The sequence below is a fragment of the Mytilus edulis genome, chromosome 7, assembly GCF_963676685.1.
Source record: "Mytilus edulis chromosome 7, xbMytEdul2.2, whole genome shotgun sequence".
NCBI lineage: Eukaryota > Metazoa > Mollusca > Bivalvia > Mytilida > Mytilidae > Mytilus > Mytilus edulis.
The window spans coordinates 76,565,532-76,589,923 of record NC_092350.1 but is presented as its reverse complement, the minus strand read 5'-3'; the positions used below and the strand labels follow the sequence as shown (position 1 = coordinate 76,589,923).

Genomic DNA, 24,392 nt, shown 5'->3' with positions numbered 1-24,392 from the left:
TTCTGTGTGAGGAAGCTATTGGTGGTCTTGATCTGGGGTTGATCTGGGTTTTTTGCTCTATGGTTCCTTTGACATATTCGCCGTTTATATTCTCAATTTCAAGTTACTAGGATTTAATTCGATAACAAATTTATGCTACAGTCAGCGAAATTTAATTAAATTTATTTCAAAACACTTTCCCAGATTTTTTTTATATATTTGTGATTATTCGCTCGTTAACTGAGTATATGACTTGAACTGCAATCAATGTTCCGTTAATATATTATTCTGTTCGCCCCACTGATTGTTATAACGGCCGCTTCATTAATTATTCTGATATTAAATCAATAAATAGTTGTGATATTTGGTCTATGATGTTCAGCTGTACTGTGTATGCGATTTGCATATTTGCTTTGTGGATGTCATTTCATGTTCTAAGACACATTAAAATATTATCATCCTACCGAGCCTGATAAGTCTCGATACATATGACTCCGCTTTAATATGTTTGTTGTATCCTGTTATGCCATATGTCTGTTAATTTTGTCTAATTTGCTAGCAAAAAAAAAATAGCTGGTCGGATCGTATGTTGAAGTATACATGTTTATTTGGTATCAGATAACGAATAGTATGTTTACTGTTTGATGGTATATTCATATTCTTTTATAATGTGATATCAAGTTGTGTAACTAGAGGCTCTAAAGAGCCTGTGTCGCTCACCTTGGTCTATGTGCATATTAAACAAAGGACACAAATGGATTCATGACAAAATTATATTTTGGTGATGGTGATGTGTTTGAAGTTCTTACTTTACTGAACAATATTGCTTCTTACAATTATATCTATAATGAACTTTGCCCATTAGTAATAGAGAACTATATTTGGTAAAAATTTACATAAATTTACCAAATTAATGAAAATTGTTAAGATTGACTATAAAGGGCAATAACTCCTTAAGGGGTCAATTGACCATTTAAGTCATGTTGACTTATTTGTAGATCTTACTTTGCTGAACATTATTGCTGTTTACAGTTTATCGCTATCTATAATAGTATTCAAGATAACCAAAAACGGCAAAATTTCTTTAAAAATTACCAATTGGAGGGCAGCAACCCAACAACCAGTTGTCCAATTCATCTGAAAAATTCAGGGCAGATAAATATTGACTTGATTAACAATTTAACTTCTTGTCAGATTTGCTCTAAATGCTTTGGTTTCATAGTTAAAACCAAAAAACTGCATTTTACCCCTATGTTCTATTTTTAGCCGTGGCGGCCATCTTGGTTGAATGGCCAGGTCATCGGACACATTTTTCAAACTAGATACCCCAAAGAAGATTGTGGCCAAGTTTGGATTAGTTTGGCCCAGTAGTTCCAGAGGAGAAGATTTTTGTAAAAGATTAATTTACGAAAAATGGTTAAAAATAGACTATAAAGGGCAATAACTCCTAAACGGGTCAACTGACCATTTCGGTCATGTTGACTTATTTGTAGATCTTACTTTGCTGAACATTATTGGTGTTTACAGTTTATCTCTATCTATAATAATATTCAAGATAATAACCAACAACAGCAAAATTTCCTCAAAATTACCAATTCAGAGGCAGCAACCCAACAACCGATTGACCGATTTATCTGAAAATTTAGGGGCAGATAGATCTTGACCTGAGAAACATTTTTACCCCATGTCAGATTTGCTCTAAATGCTTTGGTTTTTGAGTTGTAAGCCAAAAACTGCATTTTACCCCTATGTTCTATTTTTAGCCGTGGCGGCCATCTTGGTTGGTTGACCGGGTCACGCCACACATTTTTTAAACTAGATACCCCAATGATGATTGTGGTCAAGTTTGGTTCAATTTGGCGCAGTAGTTTCAGAGGAGAAGATTTTTGTAAAAGCTAACGACGACGGACGACGACGACGACGGACGCCAAGTGATGAGAAAAGCTCACTTGGCCCTTTGGGCCAGGTGAGCTAAAAAACAAATACAATATATATTACAACATCCTTTATTGCATTCAAAAAGCTTCCCAGGTTGGGATGATGAAAGTAACAATGACTGGTACACAAAATATGCAGATGACAAAATAAAATAAATAATGAATGAGTGCAGTCCAGTAAGCAGTAAACTTGGTTTTCCGCAGTTTGAAAAAAAAATATACATTATGTTTGCATAAGATAAAGAATTAAAATGTATAAAGTAAAAACAGTTGTAAACCAGATGCTCCGCAGGGCGTAGCTTTATACGACCGCAGAGGTTGAACCCTGAACGGTTAGGGCAAGTATGGACACAACATTCAAGCTGGATTCAGCTCTAAATTTGGATTGTGATGAAATAGTTGACACAGCATAGGTTTCTGACACAGAATGAATGTGTTCTAATGAACTTAAAATTTTTGTTTCTCTTAGAGCAATTCACTATGCTGTTGAATATTAATCCTCTCAAAAAAATGTTTGAAGAAATTTTCTTTTTTATTTATGAAATTTCAAATGAGAAAAATTGAACCCAATTTTTTTAATCACATCCCCCTTTCCCTTATTCCAAAACTAATCTCAATTAAAATTTCTAATGGAGTTTGCAACAATAACTACTCATTTAAATACATCATAAAATATTAAGATGTAAAAACACTGCTTGTTATCACTGAATGGTAAAGATTATTTTAATTTATCAGTTGGTAGTAAAAAGTGAATATACATTGTATATTGTATATAACAAAGATTTAAGTTGATTCTGGACAAAGAAAGATAACTCCAATTAAAAAAAAATCTTGCTATTGCACAATATTTTGCAATTAGATATTTCTTGCTTACTATTCTGGACAAAGAAAGATAACTCTAATTAAATTTTTTTTTGATAAATATTTCACAATATTGTGCAATTAGATATTTCTTGCCATTGCGCAATACTGTGCAATTGAAAAGACTTGCTATTGCACAATACTTAATATAATAATTTTAGATCCTGATTTGGACCAACTTGAAAACTGGGCCCATAATAAAAAATCTAAGTACATTTTTGAATTCAGCATATCAAAGAACTTCAAGATTTCAATTTTTGTTAAAATCAGACTAAGTTTAATTTTGGACCCTTTGGACTTTAGTGTAGACCAATTTGAAAACAGGACCAAAAATGAAGAATCTACATACACAGTTAGATTTGGTATATCAAAGAACCCCATTTATTCAATTTTTGATGAAATCAAACAAAGTTTAATTTTGGACCCCGATTTGGACCAACTTGAAAACTGGGCCAATAATCAAGAATCTAAGTACATTTTTAGATTCAGCATATCAAAGAACCTAACTGATTCATTTTTTGTCAAAATCAAACTAAGTTTAATTTTGGACCCTTTGGACCTTAATGTAGACCAATTTGAAAACGGGACCAAAAGTTAAGAATCTACATACACAGTCATGACAGTTAGATTCAGCATATCAAAGAACCCCAATTATTCAATTTTGATGAAATCAAACAAAAGTTTAATTTTGGACCCTTTGGGCCCCTTATTATGTTGGGACCAAAACTCCCAAAATCAAACCCAACCTTTCTTTTATGGTCATAAACCTTGTGTTTAAATTTCATAGATTTCTATTTACTTATACTAACGTTATGGTGCGAAAACCAAGAAAAATGCTTATTTGGGTCCCTTTTTGGCCCCTAATTCCTAAACTGTTGGGACCTAAACTCCCAAAATCAATACCAACCTTCCTTTTGTAGTCATTAACATTGTGTTTAAATTTCATTGATTTCTATTTACTTAAACTAATGTTATTGTGCGAAAACCAAGAATAATGCTTATTTGGGCCCTTTTTTGGCCCCTAATTCCTAAACTGTTGAGACCAAAACTCCCAAAATCAATCCCAACCGTTCTTTTGTGGTCATAAACCTTGTGTCAAAATTTCATAGATTTCTATTAACTTAAACTAAAGTTATAGTGCGAAAACCAAGAAAATGCTTATTTGGGCCCTTTTTGGCCCCTAATTCCTAAAATGTTGGGACCATAACTCCCAAAATCAATACCAACCTTCCTTTTGTGGTCATAAACCTTGTGTTAAAATTTCATAGATTTCCATTCACTTTTACTAAAGTTAGAGTGCGAAAACTAAAAGTATTCGGACGCCGGACGACGACGACGACGACGACGACGACGACGACGACGACGACGACGACGCCGACGCCAACGTGATAGCAATATACGACGAAAATTTTTTCAAAATTTGCGGTCGTATAAAAAATAATTAACTAACATATATACAAGAGTTAAACAAATAAAATTAAAAAAAATGGTACATATTTTCAAAATTTGCAAAAGAAAGCAAGAAAAAGCTAGAAACAAACGCCTGACAGAAATTAGAATATTTCACTTTTTAAAATCCTTTCATTTATTTGGATGTTGGTAGGCCTGAATTTGTTTTGTATCATATATTAGTTAATTAGTTTTAAATGCTTTTAATTTCTTTGTAATTATTATTTTCTAAAAGTGCACAATTCATTAGACTGTTCAAATACGAAAATCATTGTAAACCAATGTAAATTCAAATACGTATAACTTTTTTGAGTTTAATTTCATGTTGCCAATAATTTCCGACTTTTAGCAATACACAAAGCATGCAGAACAAAAATAAACAAAACCTCACAATATAAACATGATCAAAAGTAGATTCAATATGTTTCATAAATTAACCCAAAGACATTTTGTTTTGTATCGTAAAATCTGTCATGCATGCCCGTTAGCTGTGGCATAATCAAGACTCTACAAGTTGGTAAAAATGACCTAATTTCTTGTTTTTTAGGTTATGTAATGCACTTCTTCTGACACTTAGTTACCAGTATTTATTCGACGAAAAATGCATTAACAAAGTTCATTTTCTTTAATTTCAAATTTAAAAACACCTTTTTGATGTGTGATTTCTGAAATTTACAGACAAACACCCCCCTTCCCCCAGAAATAACTCCAAAATGTTTGTCTGAATTATTCTTCAGTTGAATGCTTTCAGTCTCAATTATAAAAAAGAACAACTATTATCCTGACTAATATTTTTTAAAGATAAATATTTATTATGTAATTGATTGCAATAGTTAATTAAGATGCACAAAAACTTATTTGAGTTATTATTTTCTGGTGATAACCTTTAAGAAGAAAACTGATATTTAATAGAGAGAGATGCGTTCAGAATGGTAAATTATCATCATAACAATAACCCAGACTGCTTGGCATTTATAGCTCATTGATAAAATATTAACTGCTTTAGATCGACTTATTTGTCTACATTGTTTTCCTACATTCTTTTGAAAATTTAAATACTCCAAAATACCGTTGATGTGAATTAACTGGAAATTAAAGTTTTATCTTATAACAACCCTATCTCCAACCTGGGACATTATGCAGATATATCATAAAATATACTTAAAATCAGCTTTAAATAAAAACTAGTAGCATACTTTGTGTAACTGTACACACTTGAATATAAAACTCCAGAATTAAACATCTAAGATCAAAATTGACAAATGCAGTGAAAAAGGTTTATATATATACATATCTAAAGCAATCCATATAATATAGTTAGAGATCTCTTTCTATGAATTTGTTGTGGACTTAGAAAATAAGTTCACATGGTGATTTGCATCTTTTTGGAACTCTACAAATCATCTACATGCATTTGTACCATTTCAAGATATAAACATATACTCCAATTCCTTAATACATAGTCATATACACTTTCTTTTAAGAGTCAGAGTAACCTATTTTGAAGATGGGTATTGGTTAGCTTCACTTTAAGTCAAATAAGATTAATTTACTCATCCTTTTTTTGAGTTTTCATAATCTTGCTTATAAGCATGAAGGTTTGAAAATTACATTTAAATTTGGTTATTAATAAGATAAAATGCTGCCATACTTCAAGAGGTATGAATTATAAGTGTTATTTATGTACATTTCAAATCAATATACAATGAACATAACTATACACAACCTTTATATTAAAAAAATAAAGTGTGTTTGGTTCCAATATTTTGTTGGTTTTAATTCTTTTATTAGTTTTTATTTGAATCTTTTGAATATTTATTCAAAAACGAATTATTTGAAAATAAGCATTTTGCATATCAAAAGTAGCAACTGCATGATTAAAGAAGTCAAATTCCTAGTAGTCTAGGCATATTTTCGAAAATCAAAACCAAAACATCCAATGTTGAAATGCTATTTTAGTGTATAAAAAATAATTACCCACAGACTATGTAGATACTTAAATGGTTAGTCAAGTTCCAAGTATATATATCCAAAGCAGTTGAACCGTTGTCTTAGTTATGTACATCAACTAGTGCTAAATATATATATATACAAAAAGTACAAAATATTATTGTACAAACGTAAAAAAAAACCTGCTACATCATGTACATGTATACATATAAAATAAACGAAGCACTTACACATATTCATACAATTTTTACAGTGATACGATAAAAAATCTCATTCAACTAGAAATACTCAACAACATGAAACTGCCCTTTGATATTTCACATACTTTCATATACAGCAGAACGTTTGATAGACTGTAAAATGGCAAGAACTTTTCATATTGTTAACACCAACCAAAAAGATTGATAAAAAGACAGATGTGAAAAACACGAATCAGTTTAAATCTATTTTCAAAATTCAGTTTAAAAACAGTTTATACTAAAACCAGTGTCATTTTGAAACTGAAATATATCTCAATCAAACAATGACTGAGACATAAGCTAAACATTTCATCTGGTGTAGCTATGGTAATTGTATTCAAAATTTGATTTTTGTTTTATGTATTGACATTTCATCACCTTGAACAGGTTATTTTTCTGTATTACATATAGACTTAAACCCAAATTAGCTCTTTGTGAGAATAAAACAGATATACTAGAAAAATATTTTTTTTTTAATTTCATACATGAAAGAATGAGATAGAAAAAAGTCTTGCCATTTTTACAACAACAAAAAAAAATTATTACCTGATTTTATAAAAGGTATGTATACATATAATCTACTTAAAACATTTATATTTCAAAAGGCAACAGTATTACAGCTAAACATTTTTTCTGAATATTTCTGTCTTTCCTTTTTCTTTCTGGTTGGCTGTTGTTTTTTTAACTAAAACAAACGAAAAGATAATTTTAACGTATCATTTAAGAATACATTAGAAATCTCACTACACCCAAAGTGGCTTCATAGAAGTTGTTTTTAAAACTAGTAAAAGATTCCCGAAAATTTGAAGGTTTTAGATTGATACAATAATAATGAAAATCTGGATTACAAACTTAACATTATAAGAATATTTCCAAGAATTCCAGAATTGATAAAGTGATGATATAAACATAAGAAAAGAAGCAAAATTTTAAAGGTACAAACAGAAATGTTAAATCTTCAGGATTATTTTCGGTGATATTTGATGACATGTAATATTGGACTACATGAGGGTACAAAATGTTCACTACTTTACATAAGGCTTAGTTAGGACTAACATACAAGACAATGATTTAAACTAAAAGGCAAAGTACTTGTAAAAACTATGGCACCAATACAGTCAATGTGTTCTGTTGAGGTGAAGATTTCATGTCTAAAGAAATGAAGCTACTCAAAAAGACATGTATACCAACCTTTATGCGTGGATATCCCTGACAGCACAACACAGAATCATGGCAAACACCATTCCTAAGATCTGTAAATATACATAAAATGGAATGTTAAACATCAAATTGTAAAAATACTTGTAGGGTAGCTTAAAAGTTGAGCAGGGAGTTTATAGGTCATATGATAAAATTGAGAAAGGAAATGGTGAATATGTCAAAGCGACAACCACCCGACCATAGAGCAAACAACAGCCGAAGGCAACCAATGGGTCTTCAATGTAGCGAGAATTCCCGCACCCGTAGGTGTCCTTCAGCTGGCCCCTAAAATATGCATAATAGTACAGTGATAATGAACGTCATACTAAACTCCGAATTATACACAAGAAACTAAAATTTAAAATCATACAAGACTAACAAAGGCCAGAGGCTCCTGACTTGGGACAGGCGCAAAATTGCGGCGGGGTTAAACATGTTTATGAGATCTCAACCCTCCCCCTATACCTCTAGCCAATGTAGAAAAGTAAAAGAATAACAATTACATATGAGTTTGCATTAAGTTTGTTTTAATGTTGTGCAACTGCTCTGTAAGATTTATATCTCTTTAATGTTAAGTGCTACCTATCTTTTGAAAACAGATAATTTCACCTGTGAAAAAATGCTCAATTATCATTCCTCATAAAACAACAATTGTTGCAAGATGTTGCATGTGACGTTTTATAGTCAAAATAAAACGAGATCCCCTAGAACGAGATCATAAAGTTACTATTTTCTGCTAAATTTACATTTAAAGATAATGAAATCAGGGTGTATGTATTAAAAAGAACCACTAACACATGAAGAGAATCATTAAAGACATGAACCTACAACCATAATAACTCACTCCTTCACAATTCACAAAGGACAGACATCTTATGAACTAAGAAATTGTTTTTCAAAGTTAAACGGGGGCCTTGGTGGCTGAGTGGTCTTATTAATCCAACTTCTGTATCATTAGCCTGTCAATATTGAGGTTGCGAGTTCGAACACCACACATGGAATGTGTATCAACTCTAATCTTAATTGAGTCAGGTTCTCATTTTTTCTGTCGAATGTCGTAGTTCTCTCAAATCATTCTGGTTTCATCCAACCGTAAAAACTGACTGCCACGAAATAGCCAAAGGTGCTGAAAGTTATGTATACCACCAATCAATCTGTCACAGTTAAACTGATCCCACATGAAATATGATCTCTTGTATGAGTAAAAGTAAACAGAATGTCCATATACCATTGTTGTTTCGAAAAAAATGACCCAGTAAATAATGGTAACAGTAGTATACCGCTGTTCCATAAATCCATAAGTCGATTGAGAGAAAACAAATATTGGTTACAACAATAAACCGTGTGAAACACATGAGCTATAACAGGAAAGCAATGGACCAACAGAAGCACTGAAGTGCTGCAACAGAAACAAATGCCAATGCAACATAAAAAGAAACATACTATTTAAGAACAGCTGCCATATTCCCGACTTGGTACAGGACATTTTAAGAAAAAATATGGTGGACTGAACCTGGTTTAATTGCTAGCCAAACCTCTTGCTTAATGGTAATGTAAGAAATCTAATGCAGTGATATCAGATAGAAATACCAACCAAAATAAGAGCTATTCCGAACAGTACACCTGCTACTACAACAAAATTCTTCTTTATCCATTCAGAAAATTTGGCAGTACAACCCTGTTAATAAATAAAGTAGTATTACTGAAAAACAATTATCAAATATGAAATTAAAATTTATTTGCTCTATTATGCTAACGATGTATTTATATTCTACACAAAAAAGAAGCAATAGATGCTTGCCTAAACAGAAGAATATAAGGATGCCTTCTACAATGAAAATTAATAGAAATTTGATATTTAATACTCTTTTATAAAAGAACTAAGAAAGGTCAAATATTTTCAACCAATTTCAAAAGCTTACCGTAGTATCAAATAAGGCTTCACAGATCATTGGATGAGCACATGATGTTGGTGCATAGTCTGTCAACCCGTTAGCTCCACAACATTGGAACTACAAAACAAAAAATAATCAAAATGCGCAATTTAAAATAAGTCATTTTGTGACAGTGTTATGACATGTTTGTTTGAATTGTGATGTTTAAACTACTTTCTTTTATTTCCATGTCCCGGAATTATGCTATGCATCTGCTATTCCATATTCAGTCTATTTATATTTTCATAGTATGGATACAGTTTCACATCTTCTATCTGTGTATGTATGAATGATTTATAAAATATCATTATAGCTTGTTATGGCAATGTATGGTTGGGAGTAATAATATCTAATGTTTAACTCATAAATTTCTAACAGTATAGATCTACATAATTTGTATGACAACGTGCTATGTTCTCATTAACCTCAATTTCATAAATTAAGTACATAAAAATTAACATGTAGTTTTGTACATAAGTTGATCGTTCATGTTCAGACTGTTATCACAATCATTTTGTAGAGAATGTGCCAGTATTTGTTTCCGCAAATTATTGTCTTAAAATCACGTGACTTACGACATTGTTAATTTCACATGACTTGAATTTTACGATAATGTTATGATGTATTGAACTATCGAAGCATTATGTTAAAAATTTGAATAGGATGTTACGTCATAACTTACGTTTTCCTGGATCACTTGCATGAAGTTTGTATCTTCGTTATCGCCATCGCATGTGCCTGTAACCTTCTTCTTTAGAACTTCGGATACTACATTTTGGAACTGTGATTGAAAATACAATTTCATTATTATAACTGTGGAAACATTCATTTCGGAATTGTGGATATAAACAGTGATTAAAAATACAATTTTATTATTATAACTGTGGAAACATTCATTTCGGAACTGTGGATATAAACAGTGATTGAAAATATAATTTCATTATTATAACTGCGGAAACATTATGTTATAATGCAAAAGGGACAGTTACATAATCTTTTAATTTGAAATGATCTTTTAAAACCCAGGGTATAGTACTATTTTTTTTATAATCACCAAACATCCAGCATGTCAAGTGTTATTTAAAAAAAAATGTTCAGTGATATCATAGAGAGACGAAAGATACTAAAGGAATATTGAACCTCCTCTGTCGAAAACAAACTGATAACGAATTTTCCTTGTGACAGTAACAATTTGAAAATTGCTTTAGGTCGTTTTTCGCTTTTTTGCCATAGCACAATCATTTTGTTTAATTATAACTATGGTATCTTCTCCTCTTTTATAATGTATATTTACAATTCTAATCAGTCGTGGATGACCTCATAATGGAGAGATACATCAACATAGACATTCAATTTCATAACATAATTCACAGATCATGTAAAAATAGGAACAAGTTTAATCAAATTCAAATAAACCATTTCTTCCAATATTAAAACAACCTTCAACATGGTGTGTTCAATTTTTGAAGGAAAAAACTATAGCATCATAAGTTCTATTTTAAAACAAATTACATTTTATCACCAACTATTATATAGTATACGTTTTATTACATAAACTTTAATATGAATCTATAAGTGGTGTGGTATTTAAACTTATGCAAGTCAACATAAAGTTATTCTATCAAGCTTACCCCGTCCTTGGCAACTATCATATAAATTCCTATTCCCAGTAGAGCACAGAATATGATAAATAGACAGGCGAAAAACTGAAAATCACAAAATAAAAGTCAAATACAACGTAGATATAACTTTTAAAGTCATAAAATTATTTAAATGTGTACATTATTAAGCTCATTGTTTTGTGACATGCATTTGACGTGGCTCAGTACTAGTACATCCCGTCGTTGCGTTATTGTGCTATGGTAATTTTTATATTTTTGTCTTTCATTTTTTCTTAAATGCTTTGTCTATATGACCTTTTTTTGTTTCTTTGTTTCTTTGTTACAAATTTGTTTATTTTTTCACTGATTACGTTAATGTCATGTATGTTGAATGTTGTTCCCCTATTTTGACATCTTTAACCTATTATGTCTCTTTGTTTTGTTCACAGATCGTTGTCAATATAATAGAATTTTATGCAACTGTCATACAAGTGAGAGGTTAAGCTAGCTATATAACCAGGTTTAATCGATCATTTTCTACATTTTCTACATAATAATATGCCTGTACCAAGTCAGGAATATGTCAATTGTTATCAACTCGTTTGAAAATGTTGAAGTGTTAGAGCTTTTGATTTTGCAATTTGATAAGAGACTTTCCGTTTCGTAATTTCTTCGGAGTTCGGTATTTTTCCGAATTTTTAGATTTGCGATATACATGATATAAAATCTGCTTATAAATAGATTGTATCCTAAAGGTCCATAAGAATTCTTATTGTACTTTTGTTTAGTTAATACTTCAGATTAGTACGTACATATGTGCTTCCCGGACATAAGATATATTAATTGTAAAACCGAACAGCTACGATTAAAACAAATAAATGCATTTAATACAGATGCTATACGATTCGTAAATTTAACAATACAATGGTTGTGATATATTTTACTTGACTATCTCTCTTTGTTGTTACACGTGATTCCATTGTAGCCTAAGGTCAAAATATCATCTTAAGATGAGCAAAAAGACCGGATCCAAGGACAATACGTCTTGAGATCGATCAGATCTCTGTTGACTTAATCTTTCTTGCATTGATACATCGGCTGTTTTCAATTTTAACAAGTATTTTCTAGTTTAAATGTTTTCAATTTGGTATTTTCAATTTGGCAGTAGTGTTTTGGGTTTTTCAATGTAATGTCATTCATTATCATGATTATTGTTTCTCAATTTTACAAATACTTACCAAAACTAACATTATCTGATTTTCCCTGATAGCTCCACAACATCCTAAAAAGCCTATCACCATTATAATAATACCAACTACTATAACAACATAGGCTGCGGTATAAAGAAGGGAAAACTCGTCTATTCCGTCGGTGTACTTGTCAAACTCGTCATCAACTAGGATCCATATTCCAACTCCTAACATAGCACATCCTAGTAACTGGAAAGTAAATCAAATTGCAAATGATTATGGAGTATAAAGCTACTTACAATGATGACAATTGTGAATAATTGAAATTTGATATTTTAGAAAACGTCATGACAACCTTAAAGGTTATGCCTATATGTACAAGAATTGTTTACACACCCCCCCCCCCCGTTTATGTGCAAGCATGTTTTGGAAAAAGAACACAGCATGTGAAATTAGTATTAAAGGTTTTTCGCCACGAAGACTGCCGTGGCAGTCAATTTAATTATTTACATCGTGGATCGGTGCCTCAAGTACACGTGTTGAGTTACCAATACAATTTTCTACATGATTATTGATGTATTTGGTAAAACTTTTAGGAATTTTGGTTCTCAATGTGTCATTGCTCTTTAACTTCGTACTATATTTGGCTTTTTTGAATTCGACTGTCATTGATGAGTCTTTTGTAGACGAAATGCGCGTCTGGCGTAAATAGTACAAAATTTTATCCTGGTATCTATGATGAGTTTATAATCTATATAATTTGTGAAAAAATAATTTCATCGTGGAAATTATATAAAACTTTAGCGATGACTTCTCTGCATTGAGAGGGAAGATAATGATAGATTGGCCACCTTGTTTGAAATTGTTTTCCCTTTTACAACATTTTCACTTCAGTTATCAGTTTGAAATCGACAACCTATCATTTTAAATGATTTATGCTTTTCATATTAATTAGTATTTTGATAGCTGATATAGGTTGGTAGATATGAATCGCATGCATTATTACTTTTTCATTATTATATGCTTAGTCAAAAAGGAATATGCGAGATTATTTTGTACTTGTATCATGTTTTTGGTGAACAATAAGCGAATTTTAGTCAATCAATCGGTATCGAGTAATCGTGTATCCGAACGTGATTTGTGGGAGATTGAATGGACTTTGATGGCTTCATTAATGGTTAAGAGATGTAAGAGATCATAAGCATCAATGTCAACATCGTAAAAAAGCAGGATCACTTGAGTATATAAAGTACACTACAATCAAACACATGAAACAAACCAAAGTAAAATCATATACACTTGTGACAAACGAGGAATCAAAAGATCGACATGAAAAATAAATAAGCTATAAACATGAAAGCAACAAGGTGTAGACTTATTTAAACTACGATTTGTATCACCATTCAGACTCTTAAAATAAACCATCGCTTTAACAATCAGTGTTTACAATTGACTTTTTCATCAGCAAATTAATTAACATCATATTAACTTCACTCTGATTAATTTACCATGTGATATCCATGTTGTCATAGTAACGGTAAATAATTAGACAGAAATATGGCAGACTGATATGTCGAAGCAGTTGTTATCATGGTTATCAGTTGAGTAAGAAGATAGTTATACCACGGAAGTATTATATTTTACTTCCATGATTATACACTAAGACATGTTTCATACTACAAGTATCTAAAGATACATTATCTCTCCAGAAAAAATCTTCTTGACGTTCCACTTAAACGCAAAACTTAATCGTTCAACAGTTTTAGTTACTATAGGCTCAATAGAGCATACACCAGTCAACAAGCATTTAGTGTCCGAAAAAATGCAGTTTTCAAGATCATCTCAGAGTTTGTTTGTGTTTGCATTGCTCGGTCATAAGTTTTCTATAACGGTAGTGTTTTATGGACTGGTCTGTTTGTTTTTTGTTTTGTGTCGTGGAGTAAGTTTTTCTTATACTAACGAGTTTTAAATGTACCTTAGGTATCTACCGTCTTTATCTTTTTTAAGTATAGTTTACATGATATAGGATCGGTAATAATTATCTTATGTATATTTGAATAGAAACGTTCGAGGGTCACAAATAAAAAGCCAATATTGTTCACCATCTTGAACGTATTGTTTTTTCAAAAAGTGAATTGAGACAATATTGTCAGTAGTCCCGAAATTTTCAATTTAATAAATGCGGATAAAAAATCCTATCCATCTATCATATTTTAACCATTTCTTTTCAAATCTTTGGTGTTTGGCCTAATTCATTGTATCCTCTTACTTTATTTGGGCGTTTTAGTATACAAAATAGTCTAATCAAAGTTAATAAAACACTATCTTCAGCTTCGATACACATGATTACATTTGTGCTTGATTTCAGATCACAAGGTTTTTACATCAGGTTATGATTTTAATAAACATGAAATAGTATTTGTGAGTTGTTTTTATTTACAACTGAGGTCTTGGTGACCCTCTTAGACAATGCCGGGTCTGATATATTAAGACACACATTGTATATTGTAAGAAAATCAAGTACATGTATATAGAACGGGATTTTTCTACAATGATCGTTTCACCCCCTGTGCTTTAATATCTAGACAAGTTGACGATCGTATTGCATATATGAGAGTACCAAATAGAGACTATAGTTGGGACTATATTGAACTCTTTATTTAATATGGTTGCATGCATATGCATATGTATATATACTCTGACTATGGAACACTAAATGTGTGCTGCTATAGGAATGGATTAAAGTTGTTCGGAAGCAGAAGAACAGTCCCCGTGTTTGTATGCCATTATATTTTAAGTTATATGTTGTAGCATGGAAGTTATAGATAAAAGAGAGTCAATATGATACTTCCGTGGTTGTAATAACGGTTTTAACTGTGAGCGAGCTGTCATCAGGTCTCCTTATTTTATATTGAAAGAATGTTTTCATGCTCGTCCGATTATTATATTCATATTGTGTCATTAATAAGTACCCCCAAATCCTTCCTTTCCAATTAAGTCTACATTTCATTATACACTATACATATCTTATTAAGCTCGTATGAGTATGATGAAAAGGTTATTATAAAACCAATGTTTCCAATAAGCTCTCGCAACAAACTAAATCCGATACAATAAACAATAATAAATTTGTTAAAATTCTACGATCTATGTATAATTAATTTCGCAAGGCTTCATTGATTGCCTTACAACTCTGACAATGTCTGAGTCACAAATGCTTTTTATAGGAAGAAATGGTAAAAGTAGAACCACGGCAAGAAATTGGAATGATAAATAGTCAATTGAGGTACTTCTCTCAAATTTATCATTGCATGGACGTTGTGAAAAAAAATAATCTATAAATCATGCTATGCTGATCAGTTCATAAATTTAACAATAATTTCCGTCTTGTCCAATTTACTTTTATTGAATGATGGAATTCAGTTCGATAAAGAATCCAATGGCAAATATTTCTTGCATATTCGTTTCATTTAAGAATTAAAGATCCTTTAGTTTAATTACTCTCAGTGGTATCATTTTTGTTCTTTTATTGAATGCAGTTTGAAAAGAAATCAGTGACAAATATTTCATGCATATTTATGACCAACCATATCAATATTAAATGAGTGCAAAAAATCTTTAAAGATAGCAGTTCAAGTAATCTAAAATGGGCATACATTATCATAAAGCTGGGAAAATAACTTTTTTTCACTGGTTAAATTATGTACATAAATATCAATACACATTCATGTAAGCGTTGTGTGCATTCTTGTAAACAGTGCAAATGGTTCTATGCATCTTGATTGCAAATGTGTAAATCTCAGTCAGCCAATGATTCAGTTCACTGGATTATACTAATGTTAGTACATCTATGTGACATCCTCACTATTTATAAAGATTTTTGTTATGTTTGACTACACAAATATCTTACACTTTATACCGAATTATCGCGTTATGCAAATAAGACCTTATTGAATATTTAAGTACTAATGCAGTGATACGTGTATGATATAAGATCGTAGGCGTGAAATATGAATGTCTTCATCACTTTGATGTCATTGCCATAAACGGACAAGGCTCCGTATTGAAGGCCGTACTTTGACCTATAATGGTTTCCTTTAACAAATTATGACTAGGATGGAAAGTTGTCGCATTGGAACTCATACCGCATTTTCTTATAATTATTGATAAAAGAGAAAAAATTACTTTGTACTTTGAAAAAATCAAGTTATTTTTGTAAGTACGAGCTATTAAACGTACAGATGGCAAAAAGCAATCAACAAATTTTAAAGTACATATAGCGTGTGTAAATTAGAGTAAACTGTATACCTAAAGTATTTGAGGGAAACCAAGAACCCAAATATTTTATATACGGGATATGACCACTTACATAATTGCTTTGTTAAAATTTCTGAACATCAAACGCGTGAAAAGCTATCTTTGTATAGTCCAATATGAATGATATATACATGCATTGTGTTTCGTGATGTTTAACTATACCTCCGATAACGTTAATTTAAGGTCTTTCCCCTACATGGGAAAGACCTTATTGTTTTTCTAATGTTTTTTTTTCTTTCTTTTTTTTCTTTTTTTTCTTCCAACATTTTTTTGACATGCCCGCCTCTTGTTTCTGTTGAAGTTATTAAGACCAAATATGGACCATCGCTAGACCTCACCAAGATGTATTACCAAAATGACCTTGTTAAGGATTTCATCATCCCCTTTAAGAGTTATCTCCCTTTTATTGATTTTTTTCAACCTGGCCCTCCCTCGTTGGTTTTAAAGATATTGTGACCTTCATTGGACATAATGTAGATCTCATCATGATGTATTACCATGTGAGACTGAATAGGAGTTCATCGTCCCCTATGAGAGTTATATCCCCTTGAATCAATTTCTTTCCTTTGCATTTTTCTCAAAAAGTATAAGAGATAGAATTGATTTGAAAACGGCATTATGTACAAGAACAGATGGCAATGTTAATACACATGTACAATCATTTTGTTATTAACCCTTATAAGGAGTTGTATCCCTAGAAAAATTGTACATACTTTTAGAAAAATTGTATATCGAGAACCAAATGTCGTAGAGACTTGGGACCTTCACCAATAATCTTTAATTCATGTGACCTTTAATATGCAGTCAAGGTCAAAGGTCACTGAGTGCAAAAAAAAATTACGCTGCAAATTCAAGCTTACATATTAGGAAAACGATAAGACTTTGCTGCATACATACAGCGTATAAAATGTTCCTCTCGACGAGCTCTACATTTTATATGATAAGTCAAAAAATGTCCGACTGTCTGTTCAAAAGTTACAACAGGATGATTCTTAAAAGTATAGTATTGTATGTATATCTTTTTAAAGGTAACAGATATCAACTTACTATAAACAGCAAAGATGATCAGTAATTCAAGACCTTCAATTTGAGGTCAATGTCAGGTCATGATGAAATTTCACCTTGACCTTCAAATTATACTATGACCTTGACCTTGTGATATTTGAAAGGTCAAGTGGTCTTGAGTTGAATGGTGGTAGTCCCATGTCTCCACGACTTCCGGTTCTCAAGTTTGATATTGCATCATATATTTGATGATTAATTGTGACCTTATTGAACTTTGAAATTGTCCCAATTCTTTTTCTATAATGTTGTCCTTCAACTGTACATCATTTATCATTTAACAGATTTGAGATATCTATTGTCGTTTTAGAGATAATGCAGTTTGTAATTTTGCAAGCAGCGGCATATATTTCTGAATAAACAACAGATTACCACTTAAAATGTTTAAGAAATTGAAGAGGTTAACATAGTTATATGTTTAACCAAATACCAAAAACATTCCATTGAAAAAAACACCAAAAAATCAATTTGAAATTTTCCGGTTTTGCATTGACTTTGTGAGTTTCATAAGTTCTATTTATATAGTTGATATTGCATCATGTTTGGCACTTTGTCAAATGGGGTCATATAATATATCAAATTGAAGGTCTTAATAAACTCTGCTTAAAAATAAAAAATTTAAACCCCTTTTTCATTCCAGGGGGAAGGGTTGGGTCATTTAGTGCAAAAATTCAAATTTATCTTAAGATAGGACATAAAGCGTACATTTCAAATTTCAAAGTGACGTCCCCAAAAAAATCGTTGGGTGGGGTCATTGAGTGCAAAAAATAAAATTTCTTTTAAGATAGGGTTGTTGTATATCAAATGAAAGGTCATGATGTGTACATTTGAAATATCAAATTCCCGACCTCCAAAAATTAGTTGGATAGGGTTATTAAGTGCAAAAATCAAACTTTCTAGAACATGGCGTTGTCGCATATCAAATGAAAGCCCATCTACTCTATGTTACATATATCATACTTTCAATCTCAAAAATATAGGCGGATTAGGTCATTAAGTGTTAAAAGCGAAAAGTTTCAGAAGGTATGCTTGTCGTATATCAAACAAAAGTTCGTACAAAGAACATAACGAAAACACCACTTTTACAGGAAAGACCTTTCAATTGTTTTACAAACAATTGAGATACTAGTTAGTTTATGTTTTTATTACATGTGATTGAAGGGAATATATGGAATAATGTAGTACACATAAAACAGCTACGAAACAACACAAAATAAACGAGGCATAGTAGCCATGATTTTAAAACAATAAACAATCACCCATATCGTCATAAATATAAAATATAAAGTTATTATTCTGTGTAATTATAGTCTGACCGGCAGGACAATCTTTACAATCAATTTTGTATAAAAGGGGGATATTTATGTTGTCAATATTGCGTAGCCTGAAGCCTGGGAGAAACATCAACATATTTTATGTAATATCTATATTGATGTCTGATAACAATATTATCCTGTATATTTACTTATTACATAATATCATACCGAGATAATCATAATAAATCTCACTAGATCAATCATATTTCTCATCTTAAGGATAGATGATTGTTTTATAAGATAACATTATCATAAAAGAGTTTTAGGACAATAATCTACAGGAAAACGTATATACTGTTAACAGTATGTTCCGTTTGAAATATTATTGGATACTTTGTACAACATTTACAATCTGACAATAACTTTCCTTCCTCCTTTGATTAATTTCGAAACACTGATGTCCATCGGCAATATCAAGGTCTTTCCACTACATTAGGAAAGACCTTACTGTTTCTGAACTCTATATCTATTAAAAATTGTTCGATAATTTTTTATCCCAGTATTCGTCTACTTGGAAGCTTGTACTTATCAGTCCAACTTGTTTCACAGAATTTAAAGATCGACAGGCATATATATATATATATATATAGATAAGCAGGTTAACTGTCAATGATTCTTGTAAAATTGAAACAAACGTCGATTTAAAGACACTTAGGACATACTGTAGTGTCCTTATATCACCAATAAAAGAAGCGGGTTAATCTATAGAAATTTTAGTATATTTAATAACAAATTTCCTATAACTGAAATGGTAGGAAACTGCAAGCTTAAGGCCTAAATGGGCTGACCTGAATTTCGTATACGGACAATAGATCATAAACCTTTACCTTTTTATTACTTATTGCGCCATCATAAAAAGCAGAAAGCCGATTTAAATTTCGAAGTTGTATGGCTCCATTTATATACAAGTCCACACTAAACTACCCTATAAATTTAGCTTTATATCTTTTAAAATGCCTTTTATATTGAGTTAAATTCCCCATTGTAAGAATCCGACAAAATTTTCTTACAACATTATACAGTTCAGTAAATCTACATATAAAAATCTACACAACCTGTTTTAAAATATTCAATACCTCAATCGATATCGTAGTAGTGCTACAATCATGCACACTTAAATCAATTAATTCATTACTATAGCAGTTACTATGAGATTTTTATCAGGGAAATGGAGACATCAAATACATCCGGGACCCTGTTCCTGTTATCAATCGTGTGTTGTACGTCTTCTTTGATATCGTTCCAAGCTGATAGAAGAAATGTACTATAATGAGCAATACTTTATTGTATTTGCCAGCATCTTGTTTGAGTCATTCCAGTTGGGAGCACGCAGAGGGGAGGGACGTAGATAGTTAACAACTCAATATAGCAATACAAGGGTATTGGATATGTAAAGGTTTTAAAGGTCATGCAAAGTTAACCTTTCTATGTATAAAGGAAGATGAGAAAGCAACACAACTATGTTTATTCCAAAAGTAAAGCTGTGCGACACATTTTTACAGACGAAAACAAAGGACAGATTTAATATTGCATTATTCTTAAATGGGGCAGTTGGAATTAGAAAAAAAACACCTTTAAAACTCTATATGACAACTAAATTTTCAAAAATATGGCTTTGCTCTTTATCATATCACAAGCATATCTTTAAGGCCACAGGTAGCAGAAGGAAGTTTTTTTTTACCGTACATGAATAGAGCCTGGTTTGGAAAGATCCGGGGTGAGGCAGTAGATAATTTATACACTAGTTTTTTTTTACAAATATTTCTTATTATACATTTGCTAGAAAGGGTCGTGGTCCTTTGTTTACGACCAGATGGGAAATATCATACCAAGTTTAGTAGCATTGATCGGCTATGAAATAAGTCATTTATGTACAATTTGGAAATTAGTATGGCGTTCATTATCACTGGACTAGTATATATTTGTTTAGGGGCCAGCTGAAGTACGCCTCCGGGTGCGGGAATTTCTCGCTACATTGAAGACCCCTCTGCTGTTGTTTTTTATTTGGTCGGGTTGTTGTCTCTTTGACACATTCCCCATTTCCATTCTCAATTTTAATTTCATGTAACCAGTAAGATTTTCACCAATGCTGTTTTCAAAATGTCCTTGTGTTTTCAATGGACCTATCACCTTTAATGTTTTCATTTTATTTCTTGTTCATTTTCCAACGAGACAAGGTCCGTTGTCACCTTACATCAAAATTTCAGACCAAAATAACAATGTACGCCTGTGCATACCTCGTCAATTGTGTTTTTTTTTATTAACTTTAATGAGATCTATACAATGTATACGTCTCTTTATCAACATTTCGGAAGTTAGTACTTAGCTGTGGGATAATATACGAAAAAATATATCTAACAGCCTAAGAATGTACTTGAGTTAGGTTATTTAAACTTAGAAGCCAAGCATTAACATGTTAAGGTGAAATACATACACAATCCTTTCTGTGTATGCATTTTGAATGGGTTGTTAGCATTTAAGATGCTCCTTCAATCTAATTGAAATATATAGATCTCTGTAGTATAACGAAATCAGAGAGATCGGTGTAGTATATATATAGCGTAGTTTAGCGAAATCAGAGATCTATATTTTAATTAGATTGGATTCTCCTAAACATTCATTAAACATTCATTACTGTAATGTTTACTGCTTGAGTGTTCAATATCTAGTCAGTGCCAAATATTACATGCTTTCATATTCACGACAACAAATAACCGAGCTCTTTCGCCAAACCTAAGAGGTACATCTTAGTCTAAGTGAAGAAGAAAATTTGGAAAGCCAACAAGCTACACGTATCTATATATTGTGTTACAAATGCAATTTGCAGAAGCATATACATCCGACCGAACATGATTGCGTTATTGATAATATCATCACGCAAAGCCAAATTGAGTCCCCCTCTTCACTACTTATGCATGGGTCAGCCTAGAATTACAGACATGACAGATAAGCAGATTATAGACAGATAATTGAAGGAAAAAACACCATTTCCTATTTTTGCTGAACAAAGTATTTTGCACATAAAGATGAATAAACCGATTACGACAAAATTCTGACATAATTGCCTAGATATAATTTCTGACAAAAGGAACTCGCCCTTATCGCCTGAAACAAGATACTGACACAGAGATGTCGGAATGTATTTACATCAAAAGAACATACTAATATGCTCCAGGAAATCTTATTAAAAATGTATACACATTAAATATATATACATATACCTAGTACGTACCGAAGTATGTTCTCATACAATGCCATACGGTATGAGAACATACTTCTGTACGTGCAAATGGTATACATTACTGCAAGATGTTTTATCTTATTTAAGCCATTAAAACAATCAATACAAAAAATCCTTCAACTATCCATTCCAGAGAGTAAAATTAATCATTTTAATAGAGTACAGAAATTAAATAAAAAGCTTTTATTTTTTGGATTATAAAAGTGTATACGTGTAAGCTAACAATTACGAAGAATAAAACCCCACTGTTAGTATTCATGATATTGTACATCAATATATTTTTTTTATTAGCCTGCTTATTGTTCAAACGACTTTTAATGTTTATTTATGAATAACCGATTAAATGGATGGTCTACAGCCAAAAACTTTTAACACTAACACGCAAAGAATTTTCGCAAAGGCGTAAAGATTTACGTTATCGCCAATTTATCAATCAATTTAAAGATTAAAGTATACATATATACGCTCGTATATACGTGCTGTAGTTCTGAGCGTTTAATATTTACTCAGAACCTCCCGTCTAGAGCCTGAAACGCATTCTATGTGTATTCGTGCAGGATTCCAATCTATTTATAAAGCCAGAAAATAATCAATGACTCGGCCGATCAATATACAAGCGATATCTTCATGAACAATTTCCCGCCATGGTTTTCCAATGAAAATGGCGAATGTAGGTCATATTTGTTTTGATATTAAACTGGCTATGCCATTTTTCTTTTGTTCTAACCTGAAATAGATTTATAAATAAATATCACAAAATAACTTTATAAAGAATAATGCAAACAGATTTTTAAAGGGCATGCACTTAAAATGATATGTCAGGTTTCTTCCCAGCTTCCAGTGTATTAGAAATATAACGTATGTATACATACCCAAAATAAAAAGTTAAATCCAAACATTAAATATTTAATGCACGTATGACAACTTCCGAGCGGCATGATTGCAAATTTAGTCTAAAATCCCTAAAAAATGGATATAATAATACACACTAACTCCTTGAAAATATATCCCAGCTACCTGTGTAACACGATCAAGCGAAACGTTCTCGCGTCAATAACTACGGGGATTCAGAGCCGTAACACTGGTGCAGATCTGCGGTCAACAAATACACACCGACGCAAATGCCTGTTAAATGTTATCATAAATAATTATGGCAAAATTATAATAGTGAAGTGAACTAATAGCTTAAGAATTATGCAGATCTAATCTCGGCAATGTTACACTTATGATTAAAATTTAGAATTTATGTGTACAGTTGTATAGGCGATACAAATCTAATACATATTCTCTTGGGGGTCTTTATCTTTCAAATATATCTGTTATTGTTATTAATCGTCTTGTTAATATATGAATATATAGTACATGTACATAATCACACAAAACTACATGTACATGGATTATGTACTAAAATGACGTAACCTAGGCGTATCAAATGTCTTTACCTTACATGGAAGGAATGAATTAAAGGTGATCTAATTATAGTGAAAATGTAACTGTCTATTGTCCACTAACAATAGATTTGAAGAAAGTGAGAAACACACAGAAGAACATTTCATAGTCAATTTAAATACGATATATATTGACTAATATATTATGTTCAACAACAGCGACAAATGTTACAGGCATAATCGGACATACGACGGTTTGATATTCACGAATACTATTCTTCATACGTATATCTAATTTTAATAAGATTAATCGTCTAACTTCATACAAAATTAAACAATGCTATAATGCTACATGGTACTTGTTGCTTTTGGACCCTCTATTCCCTTGGGAACAAATATTGTCATAGTGAATCCAGATCTAGAAGATGTAATGTTTCAGAATATATTTTCCGTTTGGGTCGCATCTATTCGACCACCCTTGCACTAGATTGACTTTAACGTTCTATCTCTCGAGGCAACAGTCCTACGGAAAGATATGCCACAAAAAAGTGTATTACTCATTTTTATTTCATTTAATTTGGTAAACTGTTCCATATTTGAGAACCTGAATATGTAAATGTTTTCCAACGGAAAGATATGCCATAAAATACTTGATTCTGAATCCTAACAAACCAGTCTTCATCTGGCTTATATAATATAATGATTTGAACCTAGCGCATACTAACCAA

The 24,392-nt window shown here is 31.5% G+C and overlaps 1 protein-coding gene across 1 annotated transcript; it reads right to left on the bottom strand.

Annotated features, from left to right (window-relative positions):
* Nucleotides 1-4,258: 4,258 nt before the first annotated feature.
* On the bottom strand, nucleotides 4,259-23,687 carry LOC139482251 (CD9 antigen-like). Its single transcript, XM_071265984.1, has 8 exons — nucleotides 23,149-23,687; nucleotides 12,389-12,589; nucleotides 11,181-11,255; nucleotides 10,232-10,330; nucleotides 9,538-9,627; nucleotides 9,210-9,293; nucleotides 7,607-7,668; nucleotides 4,259-7,100 (listed from the first exon to the last, which is right to left on the bottom strand). Exons 1-7 carry the CDS (start codon nucleotides 23,212-23,214, stop codon nucleotides 7,609-7,611), a joined length of 675 nt encoding a protein of 224 aa, XP_071122085.1. The 5' UTR covers nucleotides 23,215-23,687; the 3' UTR covers nucleotides 4,259-7,100; nucleotides 7,607-7,608.
* Nucleotides 23,688-24,392: the final 705 nt, after the last annotated feature.